The sequence below is a fragment of the Aplysia californica genome, unplaced genomic scaffold (assembly GCF_000002075.1).
Source record: "Aplysia californica isolate F4 #8 unplaced genomic scaffold, AplCal3.0 scaffold00529, whole genome shotgun sequence".
NCBI classification, from domain to species: Eukaryota; Metazoa; Mollusca; class Gastropoda; order Aplysiida; family Aplysiidae; genus Aplysia; species Aplysia californica.
In genome coordinates this window covers 301,044-317,339 of record NW_004797799.1, presented here as the reverse complement: position 1 = coordinate 317,339, position 16,296 = coordinate 301,044, and the positions used below count along the sequence as shown (strand labels likewise).

General features: G+C 37.0%; 1 protein-coding gene across 1 annotated transcript; it reads right to left on the bottom strand.

The window, feature by feature from the left end:
- Positions 1–2,286: 2,286 nt before the first annotated feature.
- Positions 2,287–16,082, bottom strand: LOC101851068 (probable serine/threonine-protein kinase fhkB; the record flags this gene model as incomplete). The annotated part of the gene is given in 6 exon segments (XM_005106362.3): positions 2,287–4,761; positions 5,683–5,981; positions 7,997–8,054; positions 9,855–10,014; positions 11,427–11,518; positions 15,868–16,082. Coding segments are annotated over 6 exon segments (960 nt in total), but the record flags the coding sequence as incomplete, so codon positions are not given.
- Between the last annotated feature and the right edge of the window lie 214 nt (positions 16,083–16,296).

Here is a 16,296-nt window from a genome sequence, read left to right as displayed (position 1 = left end):
TTGAGCAGAGAAGCAATAGAAAATAACTAAAACTAATCCAGCTCTGTTACAATTTAAAATCCTAATTATTATTTTAAAAAACACAACAGTTTGAAATAAGAAGACAGAACACTGTATGCAACACCCCACCCCCAACCACCACCATCATTTTCAAAATTATATTTTCTCTAACAAAATCTAGGTCTGAAGGGCCAGATATACAACTGTTTGAAGTACTTCTTTAAACCCTACTGTCCTTCAGGTAAGCATAAAAGCACTGTCTGGAGAAAACAGGTACAGAACTGAGGGTGGCAGTATCTAAAACACAGAATTTCGTTAAACATTTTTATTCATAGCAATATTATTGAAGTGTGTCCTGTAAAACAGCATTTAACAAAATCAAAAGGGTATATTTTTACAAACTGAAGAATTAGGATTCATTGACTCATTGATGTCTCAAAACTTAACACAGTATAGACGAAACAAAAATCAAAACAACCAAATCGATTCCAATGACTTGAGTGCCTGAGATTTGTAAGCACCAGTACAGTGGAACACATCAAGGTCAAAGGGGACAAAACAAATGTTAGCGCAAACATGGCCAAAGGAATATCAAGCCAAAAACTTGACACAGAATGTTCCGGTATCTCTCTATGGCAGCTTCATATCACAAGATAGGCACCTGCATCATTACCTCTGTACTTAAGTTAAACATCTGTTTAAGACTGTAGTCTTGTATTCATTCTTTCTCATTTTTAGTAGTTTTAAAACTTTTACGGCACTTACAACACAATTAGGTCATATAAAACTGGAAGATTAGAGGTGTTACAAGAGAGTAACATAGGGGGGAAAAAAGGACAAGAAATAAGGATGATACATATTTGATAGGAAAAAAGAAGCAAATCACACTAGAGCACCCACCAACCATCCACAATCCTTCTTAAGAAGATTCATAGTAAGCTACTCCCCGGGCAGGGCAGCTCATTTCCCATTCATTCTCAGTCTATGAAGGACTGTGAAGTGATAAATTCAAAGTGCTCATTGAGAGATGTACTAGCAGTGCTAGTAGTGTGTCCTCTTTCATGGTAGACTCACATGACTTCACAACAACTTTCTTCGCTGGTTCACTTCAGTTCACTCTAATTAACTGTCTTAAAGCCCCTTGCCAATTTACATCATTGCAACCTATAGGGCACATAGTGTAATCATTAACATCTTCAGTACCCATAGGCAAGTACCCATTTACAACTGAGAGAATTGAGAAGAATAGATAACAGTACTTCACCAGTGATAAAATATCTTACCTCGTTGATCAAATCTAAGATGTTACAACTGTGAGCCTAATGTCATACTGCTCGACTAAGACCCCCCAGGTTTACCTATAGCCCCTTTCTCAGGGGAATATAAGCCCTTGTGTCATTAAAATCAATAAAAGGTCCACATAAAAGAAACGTGATAAAATTTTTCTTTCCAGCCTCTGACTCGATGATAAACTAGAAGAGACTTGAACTGATGATCAGACAAACTGAAGCAGGAAGCCTGGGACTCAAGCTTCTGAATATGAAGAACACCTACACACGTCTGGCCTTCCCTTTCATACTGCTGAACCAAATCCTTATCACATTCCAGCAACAATCTGAAGCATAATATAACTAAGAAGTCTCAATGCATCAGTTACCATGAGCACCAAAAAATATCATAAGAGTTTTTCCAAAGTATACTGGAACATTGTCTCAGCCCTCACAGACAAAATACGTGAACCATTTCACACTTAAACTACATGTAGTAATTTCAATGAGATCACAAAGTAATGCCACAATCATCGCAAAGTCTAATTGACAAACTGCTTTCAAAGTTCAGATACATCGCCCTCACAGCACTCTATGACATAACAAATGTTTTTACTTTAGTCAGTGAATATGTGCAATGCCTCATACGCCATGTGCTAGCAGACTTTAATTAATATCTTAATCCATCTCAGACCTTTGACAACACACGCAATCAAAGTGTATTGATCAAACAGGGAAAGAGTAAATGATATTTGACTCAGACAAGCAACTAACATCAGCCACTCTCTCTTTCTTTCGCTGTTCTCGTTGGGACTTGTTTTCTGTGTACAAATACTGCTGTGGTTGGAGGGTGGTCTTTCTACTCTCTCCCTATTCTCTCTCGCTATCTCTCCCCCCCCCCCATCCTCTATGCCTCCCTATCTCTCTGTCTGTCAGTCCTTCCCCTTCTTCTCTTTCTCCCTCTTTATGAATTTGTGAGTGCTAGTGTGAATACACAAGCATGTGTATGTGTGCAACATTTTTTTTTTAAACAAAGAGGAATTACACTGTAGCACTCCATCATTCTCATATGTCAATTTCCTATGCTCTACAGTTTTTTCTTTTTACCCCATGTTCCTACTCATGTCCACAGAGCTATCAACAACACAGGTGCAGACCTTCGTGCCACACACACACACACCCACACACACACACACACACACACACACACACACACACACACACACACACACACACACACACGTAACACAAAGTAAAATCAGCAGGCAGTAAAAATTGAAAGCCTCGGACATAATGATTCATTCTGATATACATTTTCAAAGAAAGTCTTTGAAAACAAATACTTTTTCATTCATATTTTATAACATAATATAGTATTAAAATCCAGTTTGGCAAAAGCGTCAAAATAATGAATGTCAGCAACATTCATCAAATCATTTGCTCAAGCAAAAAATAAAAATTTATGGTATTTTAAAAGTCAGTAATTTTTCACTTATATTTTTTTTTATTACTTTTTTTCACAATATGTAACCAAAAGGGCCAAAAGAGTTGTCCAGACTTCCGACAAAACTGAAACAACAACACTATTGCCCCAGTAGGGCCTACTCTTAATTGTAGCCACACTACCATATTTAAGATACACTTTGACATACAACTTGTCATTCCAGAAGTATTTTGGCATATATTTTGCCTTTTCTAAACATATTTTGGCATATTATCACAAATTATACTTTATGAAGAAATTAAGGTCAAGATAAAAGTTAAAAGTTCACTTCAAAGTCTACACATTTCTCCTGAAATACAAACTTTCTTTAGTTGTTGTTATCGATCTAGTAACACTCTCTTTAAAAGTTAGCAACTTTAGAAATTAATATGTTTGACCTCAATTCAAATAAAATAATTAGCCTTTTATTTATGCCCCATGAGGTTATGTTTCTCTGGGACTTTTATAACCAAAAATCATCCACCTAATCAACACTGAGTGACAAATGGAAAGTCCAATAACATTTTCACAAAAACACTTCCGCTAAATACAGTTCTCGCTGCACTCCTGCTTGGAAAGTTGACCTGGAACTGAGCAGTGTTCAGAGGAATCACCTGGAGCTACCGAAACCTCTGGAGATTAAATGAATTGCATCTACAAAGACATTTATACATCACATCCACAGGTAGTACATCGACTGTCTAACAACAAACAAAGAGTCTGAAACATCAGATATTTCCAGAATTCCTGATAATTCCAGTGAAGTGGCACCTCAAATGTTTGCTCGGAGCAGGTGATGGTGTCAGAGTGTGCCATGTTTAAGCCTAGACTAGTGCAAGGCCAATGCTGCCATGACATGAAAGACGTCGCGGTCAACTTTAAATTCTGCAGTGGACTGCGTTGGAACTTTGATGAGTCTGTCTGGTAACATTTCGTAGTCTTCTTTCCAGCTCAATGTCATCTAGCTTGACGAAAGCAAAGCAGTAAAACAGTCGTTTGACCCAAGAGTCAACAGATCATCTCCAGCATGCTGGGAGCAAGATACTGGGCTCTCTGTTGTATTATCACCTCGTATTGGTAGAATTAGGGTCAAGGAACAGCATTTTGTCGTTGAAAGTCATAAACCACATATATGTATTCTTTCTTTGAATGAACTTACACGGTTTATGACAAACATTAACCATTTGTTGAATCAGTGTCAACACAGTTCAGTGTCTATCACAATCTATAATCAAACTAATGTGCCATTTCAACAATTAAGAAAATCTTAACATAAATGACGGAGCAATACTCAACCCATGAAGTTCGTCAACAAATAAGAAACCCTTTAAACAATACCTTTTGAGTATACTGACTGACGATGGTGAATGAATTGGCTTTACAAAATTCAACGCATTAGAATTGTGGGGGTTTACCTTTGTTAAGAAAACATGCCACACTAGACTGGGCTTTTCAAGTAAACCCAATTTCAAGACTACACGATATGTCCTATGTTGTCAATAGGTAACTAAATATGGGAAATAAGTTTGGAATAAAACATCACAACCTTCTCTCTGCATAAACTACTTCCAGCTCAAGTGATAATACCATCACCCTCTAACATGTCCACAAGGTTAATACACTTCAGCCTCTAAAACATTGCTCTCTGTTTGTCTCACGTGACGCTCCATGAAATAATCCATTCCACAACAGAGAAAGTTCTAGAGGAAGCTTTTGCACAAAATTACTCTACTGTGATCAAAGCACACTGTAAAACACATGTCTGTCAACTATAGGTCCTTTGCCTCCATCAGTCCTATGTCTTTACCAGACTTGACATAAACAACTTTCTCCTTTCGTAACGAGGGAAAGACAGTGCTTCAGCAAAATGTAAGTCATTTCTTGCGCTTCCAACAATCCGGATGCTTCTGCTTCTGTTGCTCGGCTCTTCGTGTGGCTTCCTCTTTCCACTTTCGTTTCTCATCCTCAGGAAGGAGCCGCCAAGCCTCACTTAGTTTCGTACTTATCAATCTGTGGATAGCATTATAGTAAGTTTATTGCCCTGAAAGTATGTACATACAAATAATCTAGTCATTTTTTTATAGATAAAAAGTTAGATGCAGAAATAGAAGGCAATACATATATATAAAAAATCATTTAAACAGCACCAAAGAGGAAAAAATGTGTTCCGAAAATTCTAATAAAAATCTTGAACATCAGTTAAAATCTTTTTATTTCAAGAAGTTTCAAATTCAGACATGTCAACTTTAATTCCAAATTAAACTAAATAATAGATAATAATAATAGATAGCATTTGTATAGCGCAAATCCCCGCTCAACAGCAAGCTCTATGCGTTTCACAATCTATACTATTACCCCAGCAGACTTGAGAGCATTCTGAAACAAAACTCAACTTCCTGAAAAGTATACAGTGCAAGCAGCCATTTATAGGCACTCAAACACTAACATACTGACAAGATCTTTCGTTGTCTATGGCCGGGTACCCATTTCCACCTGGGAGAAGTGAGGAAAATTCGTGCAAAGTGCCTTTCCCAAGGACACAACGTCGGGCCCGCAGCTCGAACCCCCAACTCCGCAACCTCACGATTAAGAGTCCGGTAGCCTAACCACTAGGCTGCCGACGCCAAACAAAAGACCACATATTCTAAACAAGGTTTTAGAGACTTACCTTTAACTCTGACAAAAGAGTTCTTGCAAACCACAATTATTTTTTTTTACGTACATGATGTATAGGTCTATCTAAGATCTTGCTATCAATTTGACTTTAAACAAGCATTTTTCATCACTTGCTCTTTTCAGTAAAATTTAAAATGCACCAAATCACTGTTCATTGCCAAGTGAAAATGACCTATGCAGACAGCATACATAATTACCTCGACCAACAAGTGGAGAGGAGAGCCCCAATGATCTGAACATTCCCAACCCACTTGCCTGTTATTGGTCTCTGGGTACTTTTTGTTGAAGTCTCCTCGATTCTTCTGTGCATACAGCATGAACGCATTCATCGGACGTTTTGCTTTGTGTTTCTCCTGCTCCTCTTGCTGTTGTTGCTGCTGCTGCTGTTGTTGGTGTTGTTGTTGTTGCTGTTGTTGTTGTTGTTGCTGCTGCTGCTGCTGCTGCTGCTGTTGTTGTTGTTGAGCAGGTGGTGTTGGATGCACACGGTGAGCAAATTCTGACCCTGGCTGATGCAGAACTTTGGTGCCTTTGTAGCTCTTGACACCTCTTGAACGCTGAAATGGGGGAAATTTGCAACTGTGTAAGATGCATGCTGAGGAAAACACCAACTCAGTGCCTTGAGGTCAAAATATAGAATCAGTGCCTTAACCCTTTGAGCCCTAACCCTTTGAGCCCTAACCCCCTGAGGCTACCGAGCCCCTCTGTCTAAGCTCCTGAGAGATTACTCTGACTCATATCGTCAAAATCAAATTCAATATGACACTCAAGGTAGTCCTCTTCATTATCACTACTAATTCAGAAAGATTTTTAAAATGATTTTTTTTTAAACGTTCTGTATAGTAAACACTGATCTCCTTGCGCACTTTGCCCCAGATGGGGTGGGTCGGGAATAGGGTCTCGCTCACCGGTGTACAGGTGGCTAGGGATACGAGCAATTTTATGCAACACCGGTGTACCAGTGGCTAGGGCCCAAAGGGTCAAGGGTCTGAGGTCAAAATATAAAAACCATTCTGATGACTAGGTGCTATTCTGAAGATTTATGTATGTGCCCCTGAGTAAATTGTTTTAAGCACACAAACGATTTAATGATACATTCTATAAGACGCAAAAAATGACAATGCAATGGATGACCATTTACCCACTACTGGCCGTAAGGAAAGTCATTCCAATAGATCATCTTAGTCTCTTTGCACTCCTCACAGAATAGAACCAGTTATATGCCCACAAGCAATTATATTCACATATTTCTATCCCCATCAATTGCCAAGAGCCCATTTGCGGATCCATGAACTACAGATTTTACAGTCAAATACCTTCCACAGAATACAGCATCCTTGCTCAGCCCAGTCAGGAACTGAATACTTAATCTCAAAATTGCTAATCTAACATCTCTACCGTAGACTGAAGCAACCCTTTTTTTATCTGGCCAAATTTCAAATTAACTCACTGAAAACTAATTGACTATTGTGAAATATGCAGTTGGTATAAGGACTGATCAAGCAGAGGCTTAACAAGACAAGTAGTTTGATGGCCTGGAAAAAACCCTCACATAATGCATTAGCCACTTTGGCAGTAGTAACAGTCTTAAATCATCACATAATCAGCCTTAGAGCGAGCCACGGTATGTTTTTCGTGACAAAATTGAAAGGAACAGGATCTAATAAATATTTACAGTGCTTATTTCATCCTTTTGTACTTTTAAGTGAACGTTGCTTAAACCAATATATATATAACAAGCAAAGAATCCATTACTCAAGTAAATTTTACTCCTGAGAAAAATTTTAAAAATTGCTACACCATAAGTCGTGATTTTCTCATTCTTGTGCATGAGCCATACTGTTGCATTGTAGTGCTCATAATTTATATTTTGGACAACTGGAAATACTACAATGAAATTAAAATCAAAGCATTCCTAAAACACAGTCTCAACAAAATGAAAGAGAGCTAAAGTGTGATTTTTCCCCATGTGACACCAGCACTGGCATCTCCACCCAGATGGAAACTCAATGGTACAAGGAAAATCTCAACTAATCAAGACAAACTGAATTCTCAGCACCACCAGTCCAAAAAATGTTGCCAGAATGCTTTCCCAGCCTAGTGATAAATGAGAGAGGTAAAGAGTAAGAGGTGCATCACCATCATCATCAAATGCCAGATCTGCAACAGACATTGGCGGTGATGGTTCACCATCCATTCCTTTGTTCAGGTGCTCTCAAAAGAGTTACATTATCCGGATCTTTCCCTGTCACCCATCTGTTTAGGCTATCCAAGTACGTTGCTCTGGGTTTTCCCCTCCCTTGTTTGCCTTCAATTTTGCTAGAGAGAGCTAGATGTTCAAAGACTTAATGCATTCGTCTTTTCCTGACTGTTTTTGTCAGCAAACGGCCCACATGGGCTTCCTCAAGTACAACCTCATTTGATTTCTTTTCCTTCCACAAATTCTCAGCAGTATCCCAAGAAACCACATTTCAGTAGCTATACCGCTCTAAATCTTGCCAGTCATATTGTAACAAAATTTTCTATCAAGGCATAAAGAAAACTGATGTTTCACAGCCTAAATTTCTCTTACCTGAGCCATACTGCTGAGGGTAATGGCAGCCGAAGTCTCAGAGTCATCAAAGGGAAATCTGTGTAGCAGAAATAGCAGATAGAGTAAAGTAGGAGCAAGGCAGAGTGTGATGTGTATGTGTGTTTGTGTGTTTAAGTGTGTGTGTCAGGGCTACCCAGCTACTAGCATATTGCACTATAATAATCAACAAATTAAAAAATTAGCAATCTGGCTTTAAAATTTGTGATGTGGCCCTGGGATGTCAAGGATATGGGTTGAAAGTTCAAGGATGAATGTGACATAAACAGAGGCAAGATGAGACTCCACTAACTTATTTGTTAGGAAAAAAATAAGAGTGGTCGTGGGAGTGTGTATAGTTACTGGCTATCAGCTCCACTCTTGCCAAAACAAAAGAAACTGACAGGACCCGTCACACACAAGCATTTGATCCTGATTGTGCATCACTGCACACCATGCCCCACCCATGAGCCACAGCTGATTGTTTCAAACAATGCTCCTTTTTTTTTATTCTCTCGTTGACCTAGGACATCACACACACGCAAATCACAGGAAATTTTAAACATCTTGTCAAACTAATGTTTGCCTTACTCCTGGTGGCTTTGACACAGCTATATTTTTAAAGAGTAAAATGGCACTGAACAACTACAAGGGCTCCTTGTTAAAGTTGTCAGCTGCATGTGATGTAGTGACAAGACATGAAGGTGTTTTAAATACAAAGACTATGTGTGTGTTCCAAAAAAAATATGGAACCTGAAAATCTGCTCCTTATGTGTATGTACATTTTCGCTACGTGCATGTTTGCTATGTGCATGTTAGACTGTACTTCCAGTCTGTGGGAGAATCACTGGAAAAAACAGACGGGTAACAAACTCCACAATATTAACCCAAACTGGGACCGAGAAATCCTTTGGATCTCTCCAGAAGAGATGAAGTCATTTTTTCTCGATTACACATCAGACACACGGCCCTAACACACAAATACCTCCTTCAGGGAGATGAGAAGCCGTTCTGTGTCGGATGCGACACAGATTTTACCATTAGACACATTTTAACCGAATGTCTAGAATTCAGACAGATCTGAAGGAAATACTTTAAATGCAAAAAATTGTAGACATTTTTTCCGTCGTTGATCCCAACAGAATTTTGGAATTTATGAAGGCCATTGGCCTTTATGGGAAATTGTAGAGCGAAATTGAAGTATATAAAAAATTTTATGACAGTTGTTTTAGATTGAAAATATATATTTACACCAAATTTTAAATATTTTAAACGTTTTAAGATCTAATGACCCCTACCCAGGCATACAGTGAACTGCAAATAAAACTAACTTGTGTTTCGCGCACTCACATGACCTTATGCAGTTGCAAGCGCCGTAAAACCCCTTACTAAACTAAAGACTGTACTTATTGCAAACTTGAGACTTTTTCCCAATGTTCTAGGGTCTGCTGGGTAATAATACCAGCAAAGCACACATGGATGCTGTAGAGCACGCATTTGCGTTGTATATTATTATTATTATTATTATTATTATTATTATTATTATTATTATTATTATTATTATTATTATTATTATTATATCTATAGATGTTATTATTATTATTATCATCATCATAATTATTATTATTATTATTATTATTATTATTATTATTATTATTATTATTATTATTATTGATGTTATTATTATTATCATCACCATAATTATTATTATTATTGATGTTATTATTATCATTATTATTACTATTATCATTATTATTATTATTATTATTGTTATTACTATTGCTATTACTATCATTACATTAATACCTCGAGAGCATAACTCCATCAGTTTCTGTCTGTGACCCGCTGAGGGTGAACTTACCTTCCCCTGCTGTCCGGGCACTGACTCTGCAGTAGAGGACTCTGTGGTCCTGTGGCAATGTCAGCCAACTCCATCAGCTTCTGGGCGTGGTTGAGGGAGGAGGAGGAAGAGGTGGAGGAGCAGTGGTTGCTGCTGCCTGTGACAATGCTGGCACTGGATGCTGCAGGCAGAGAGGAAAGCCGGGAATCAGATGAACTCAAGCAATTGGTCCTAAATTACTGCAAATCATTACTTTCCTAAGATAATTTTCTAAGTCATCTTTGGCCGGTCCGGATTTTTTTGTTCTGAATTGAAGAGCAGAGCCAGCTTGTTAATATAGTTCACTTTGACAAAAGAATAATCCAAATTTAAAATCAATTGAGAGTACAAAATTCAAGCATTTCACACAGCCAATAGTTACAAAATAAAGGGTTTTTTACTCATTTTCTCAAAATGGCTAAAAATGACTTAGGCATTTATCTTAAGAGCGTGACAACATGTTTTATATTCCCATCAACACAGGTAGTTTTTTGTATTTCAGAGACAGACTTCTTCAACTTTGATTTCAAATGATTTTTTACAGTAATTGCGACACACATCATGATGAATGCTCAGACTTAATGGCTGTGCTTGCAACATATATATGTAGCTAGTACTGTCACAGCATTCTACGTCCATCCAACCATGAGGACAACATGAAATTTTGACATTCCTGTCTTTGTATACAAATTTAGTGCTTTCCTTTGAAATGTTAACAACAGTTGGTAATACATACTCTTTTCAATAGAACTTCTCAGACTATCAGCTGCATTGCAATTACATATATATATATATAAAACAACTCACAGCTTTCAACAAATGTAACCTTTGAACCGTATATGATCAAAAGACTCTGCTGTACACATCTATAGTACAGACAACTGACAGGCATGGAAAAGAAAATTAAACAACACAGCCTACTAAAGGGTAATGGTCTCATGAGCAACTCAAATACAATATGTGATATTTGACAGGCAAGTTTGGCAATATTATCTAAAAGTTTGAACATTTCCTTTTAAGTAATCTCTCTACTAGATCTCCCCCCAAAAATGGCCCGCACAAAACGTTTGTTTGAAGTGTGTTTTACAAAGAGCTGGATACAAAATCTCTCCTCGCATCATATTACAGTTGTAATGAATTGAATTGACAATGTTTATAGGAACGTCTAGGTTCAAACTACAGAGAATGCCCAGTATCTCAAAGAGGGTTCACCATGTGGCAGAGTCACTAAATCACAGGAACCTTGAGATCAGAACCTTGACCATGAAAAAGTCAGTGAAATGGCTCCTTTAATAGCTAGATATACAAATACGGGAAAAAGAGTATCAATAAAAAATATCACTGATTTTATCAAATAAAAAGATACTCCAAAAGCTTTAAAAAGTTGATAAAAATGTTTAAATATCTTCATCGTTAGGTTTTGAATTTCAAAAACAAACAAAAACAACTTATGTAAATTGCAACAAGTCCATTTCTTGATGTCTGATTTGTTATATATACTAAATAAAATGGTTCTGTGGTTGGGACAAGGCGAACGTGCACAGAAGTACATACTGCTGGCAGCGTAAGATGAGCTGGGCGTAGCAGAGACCTGAAGAGCTCCTCGGCATCGCTTCCCTTTGCGATGATACTTTAAACCATTGGAACTGAAAATAGAAACAATTGGACAAACCTTGTAAAACAGAATACAACAGAACTGAGGAATCTAAAAGCATCTTTATAGGTTAATTAGTGCAAGTGCACCCTCGTGTACATACTTAGGCAACACCCTGCATTTGTGCACATTAACACAAACTGGCATATTATATACGTGAATGCCTTAAAAGGAATACACTTTATAGATTATAATGCAAGGAAATGTACGTGAAAAAAACATTAACCTTTGAACTGATGTATGTAACTTGTATCAGTAATAAAATTACTATATCATACAAAGGAATTTTGGACAAGGGCTTAATCTGGAATATATTTGAGACCTGAAATTTGGACAACTGAAGGCCTTATGTGTACATTTAGAGATGGTTCAGATATCAAAAGTGTTGATGTCCAGTTCCAGTGATACAAAGTTAACAGGAGAACTCTGTAGGCCTACCCAACAGGACATGAAAATCCCACTGGATTACTAACAGACAGTTTAAAGCTAGAGGAGATGTGTGTGTGTGTGTGGGGGGGGGGGTGTGTGTGTGTGTGTGTGTGTGTGTGTGTGTGTGTGTGTGTGTGTGTGCGTGTGGGGGGGGGTTGTATTCAATCTAGTCAGTGGAACATATTATGATTCTTTTAATGAATAAAAAATATCTTCATGAGGCTCAGTTTGTCAAAATATTTTAATGTTTTATACATGTATGTGAAGCACTGGCTAGAGCAAAATGTAAATTTATTCCTATCACCTTTTAAAGTCATGGCTACAGGTAAGAAGAGATACTGATGTGGAAAATGGAATATATCATTTATTACAATTAGCGAATGGTGACTGAGATCCTTCAAAAAAATTGAAACACACAAGGGTTTTTTTTCCTTATCTTAAGTCAGAAAGACATATGTAATATATTTGTAACTAAATTGTTTTCTTCAAAAGGAAACTTGATAACAGTAAATATTCCATATTCATATACAAAAATGTTAGACCACTGGGTTTGAGACATTTCTCACTCTCTGTGCTAGACTTTTCAGGATTTACATCAACATAATAAGAATCTGAGCACACTTAAGTCTGATGAACATACATATGTACACTCATGCAAATCAACATTAGTCATGGATATGGTAGTTAGTACACAGTGCAGGCCACATGCAAACTAAACAACGGGCAAACACAATGACTGACCACCACAAACGTCTTATTCTTTAAGAGATATCATTATGAGAAATACAAAATACAGGTTGATTAAAAAAGATTGAACCGATTTTATTACGCATTTCTTCAGTTCTCAAGCATCGTTAAGAAATGAGTCAGTGACCGTTTGAAAGAGGAGTTATCTAATTTTTTAATTAAAAAAGAAAGAATCAATTTTATGATGCATTGTTTCAGTTCTCAAACATCGTTATGGAATAGTCAGTGACAATTTGAAAGAGGAGTTATTTAACTTTTGAATAGCTGTCACAGGAGATATTGTTGTCGTTACTTTGAAGGAAATACCGTTACAGGATAAACCTATCTTAATATACTCCAAAACTGGCTTTTCAAATTATGCAACCATATTTCCAAGACTTTGTTTTTCAACAAGATGGAGCACCCAATCAACTCAATGGACCGTGATAAGCTGAAACATGTCTGGGATGAGTTCTTTTATCGCACTGATGTTGCCCGTGCTGCTGGCGGTGGCCACACTGAACACTTGTAAGGCAGGAGTTGATTGTGTGTACAATGCTTGCAACATAGCTTGAGTTTTCTATTGCTTTTCTTTAGTAAAATATTGCATAATGAAATCGGTTCATTCTTTTTTAATTATCCTGTACATAATAATAAAGTCTGCCTTTATGCAAAATAAAAATACACCTTCGAAATAATGGTTATCTCAAACTGAGAGAAAAGTAAGGCAGAAATAACAATAAGGTAGAAAAACGAACGAAAATGTTAAATTTTAACTTAAGCATTGTGCTCTGGTTTGTTTTTTTTTGGGGGGGGGTCTACCTTTTACTTTGTTGTTTATTGAACTTACAAAACTTCCTTAAATTTTACAGAATGACTTCCTTTCTTAAATAGGCGTATGGCCTGAATGATTTTATATGGGACACCATTAACAGATAAATGATATATGCTCCTTCTCCATAGGAATGCTAAACATCACATCTTTCATTTTAAAAAGGTAAAAAATAAATTTACAATTTAAGAAATTCAACAAGTAAATGTCTACCATTTTATTTTAGTATGACATAACCAAACAAAACTTTTAGTCTCAGTCTTAGTAAGAGTTTTACGGCACTTGCAAGACAATAAGGTCATATAAGTGCCAAAGAATAGATTACGTGTTACAAGAGAGTAACATACACAAAAAAGAAGGAGGGGAGATAAGGACGACAAATGTTTGATAGGAAAGAAGGAGCAAACACACCAGAGTACCCGCCAAACACCCACCCATATAAAACGCCAGCCAAGACCTGCTACAAAATTTAAATATATTGTTTTTAATGCTAAACTGGTATGTTCAACAACATTCAGACTGATCTAAACTGCTCTATAGTAGAAACTGGAAATTAGAATGAGGTCATGCGAACCAGTTCGTTGATACTGTTGATTATTTGATCATTGAAAACCCACACTGGTTTGTTTATTTAACTATAGGATGAAACTTAAAGAAAATATTTTTGAGTGCTTTTTTGTTGTTTGTTAGTTTAGGGGTTTTGGGGGAATGGGGGGAGGGGGTAAACAGGGTGCTGCAGTCGTGCTAGCTTTCCACAATAGAGAGTGGACAAGGAACATTTTGTAACCTTTCCTAGTATATAATTCTCACAAAGTTATCCTTGTGTTTGGAGCGTGCACGTAATAACTTCACACAATGGGATTTTCACATAATTACAGCGTTTGTATAGAAAAAAAATGTCCACTCAGCGGCAAGTTCTTTGTGATTTACAATCTGTATTCTGTTAGCATTCTGAAACAATCTCAACTTCGTTGAAAGTATACAGTGCATACTAGTAGACCAACAACACAACCCTAAAAATCAAGCTCACAGAGCAAGCATCCAGGTCACTGGCCGTAAAGAGAAATAGTCAAAGGGAAATATAGAACAAATAAAGCTTAGACCAAAAAGTAGAGGTCTAACCAACCAATTTTTTTGCTTTGTATTTACAACATCTAAGACAACATTGACAAAAGGAGTTATAACAAAAAGAACAGTAATGAAAAAAAGACAACAACAATAACAACAAAAACAACAACACATTAATGGGAAAAAAAACATAGATAACGACATGTGGGCAAAATAATCGCAAAAGATGTAAATCAAAACATAAAATGACAACACTGATCAGTTGATGACAACAACAAGAACATACAGCAAGTAATAACAACATGTAGAAAAAGAATAAGTATGAGTCAGTTACTGAGACATTCTACAGCACCAATAAGAGGTGTGTAAAACCATGTCACTTGTGCGTAAGTTATGACGGGAATGATGGCAAATACTAAATCATTTACCACAGGCATGATGATGATGGTAGTGGTGAGATGGAGATGATGGTTGGCTAACTGTTAGCATGGGAGGATGCATATGCCTTCAACTGAAATACATTACTTCATATCAATTACTGGCAAGGACACATCATTTAATCTTCAAAGCGAATATGGCAGCAGACTTGCAAACTCAATTTTAGATATTTAATGAGAGGTGCACACTATGTAGAATGAAAGTGCCCTATTCTACATAGCGAAATTCTCTAAAGACAAAAACTAGAAAATAATTTTTTTTAAATAGACCTACATTTAATGTTGCAAGTACGAATCATCAGCATAAACATTGATTCAAATATGTTAGTTGTTTTTTTTTAACAAAAATAAAAACGAGACATTAACATTAGACTTTTAAACAAAGCAAATTTGAAAACACTTTGAAGTTTTAAAGAATGAAGAAAGGAAACACTGAATCAAAGACTTTCAGAAAACACAAAATGAAAAACAAATGAAGCCTTATGGAAAAACAGATAACACCATAATCATAAAACCACAGGGGGCTACCAGTGAGTAATTTCCTCTCTGGAGTCTCTGATTAAACACGCAAGTTCAACAATATTCCAATCCATTTTGGGTCTTGAGAGAAAAAAAAAATACTTCTACGTAACAAGACTGCAAACTGAAGGGATTGGAATTGTGCAGGAAGCATGCAGACTGGCTCATGAGACTACAGCAGTTGATTAGGAAATGAAAGGTATGATCAGCAACTAAGACATTCCCGTTGAAGCTTCTATAAACTTAGAAAAAAAAGAAAAGAATTAGTAGCAATACTAATAAACTACCCAGCAATACTATGTTCTTACAGAAGTCATTCGATGTGTTTACCTTTTAAATGTTTTAAAACAGATATCACAGGTAAAGCTTTCATTTTCCTTGCGGTTATGTGACTGCTTGTGGTAGCGGAAGCCAGGAGCCGAGTGCAGGATGCGACCACAAGACTGGACCGGACATCGCCATTCTCTCCCTGAGTGACTGGTCAGCTGACGCATCTGGTGGTACTCCTGCATCCTACGAGACTGGATCGGCTTGCGCTTCATGAGCTGGCAATGGGAAGAAGATGATCATATTCATAGTGACAGTAAAGACGATGATGAAGAAGATGAGGAGGAGGGGAAAGGCGGAAAGAAAGAGCTTACTTTTAGTAACAGTTTTACAGTACTTGTAGCACAATATGGGTGCACAACGTGCTGGAATCAGGCGCTCGTCAATTTTTGGGCATGAGAAGTATTGGTATCATCTTAAAGCTTGTTCATT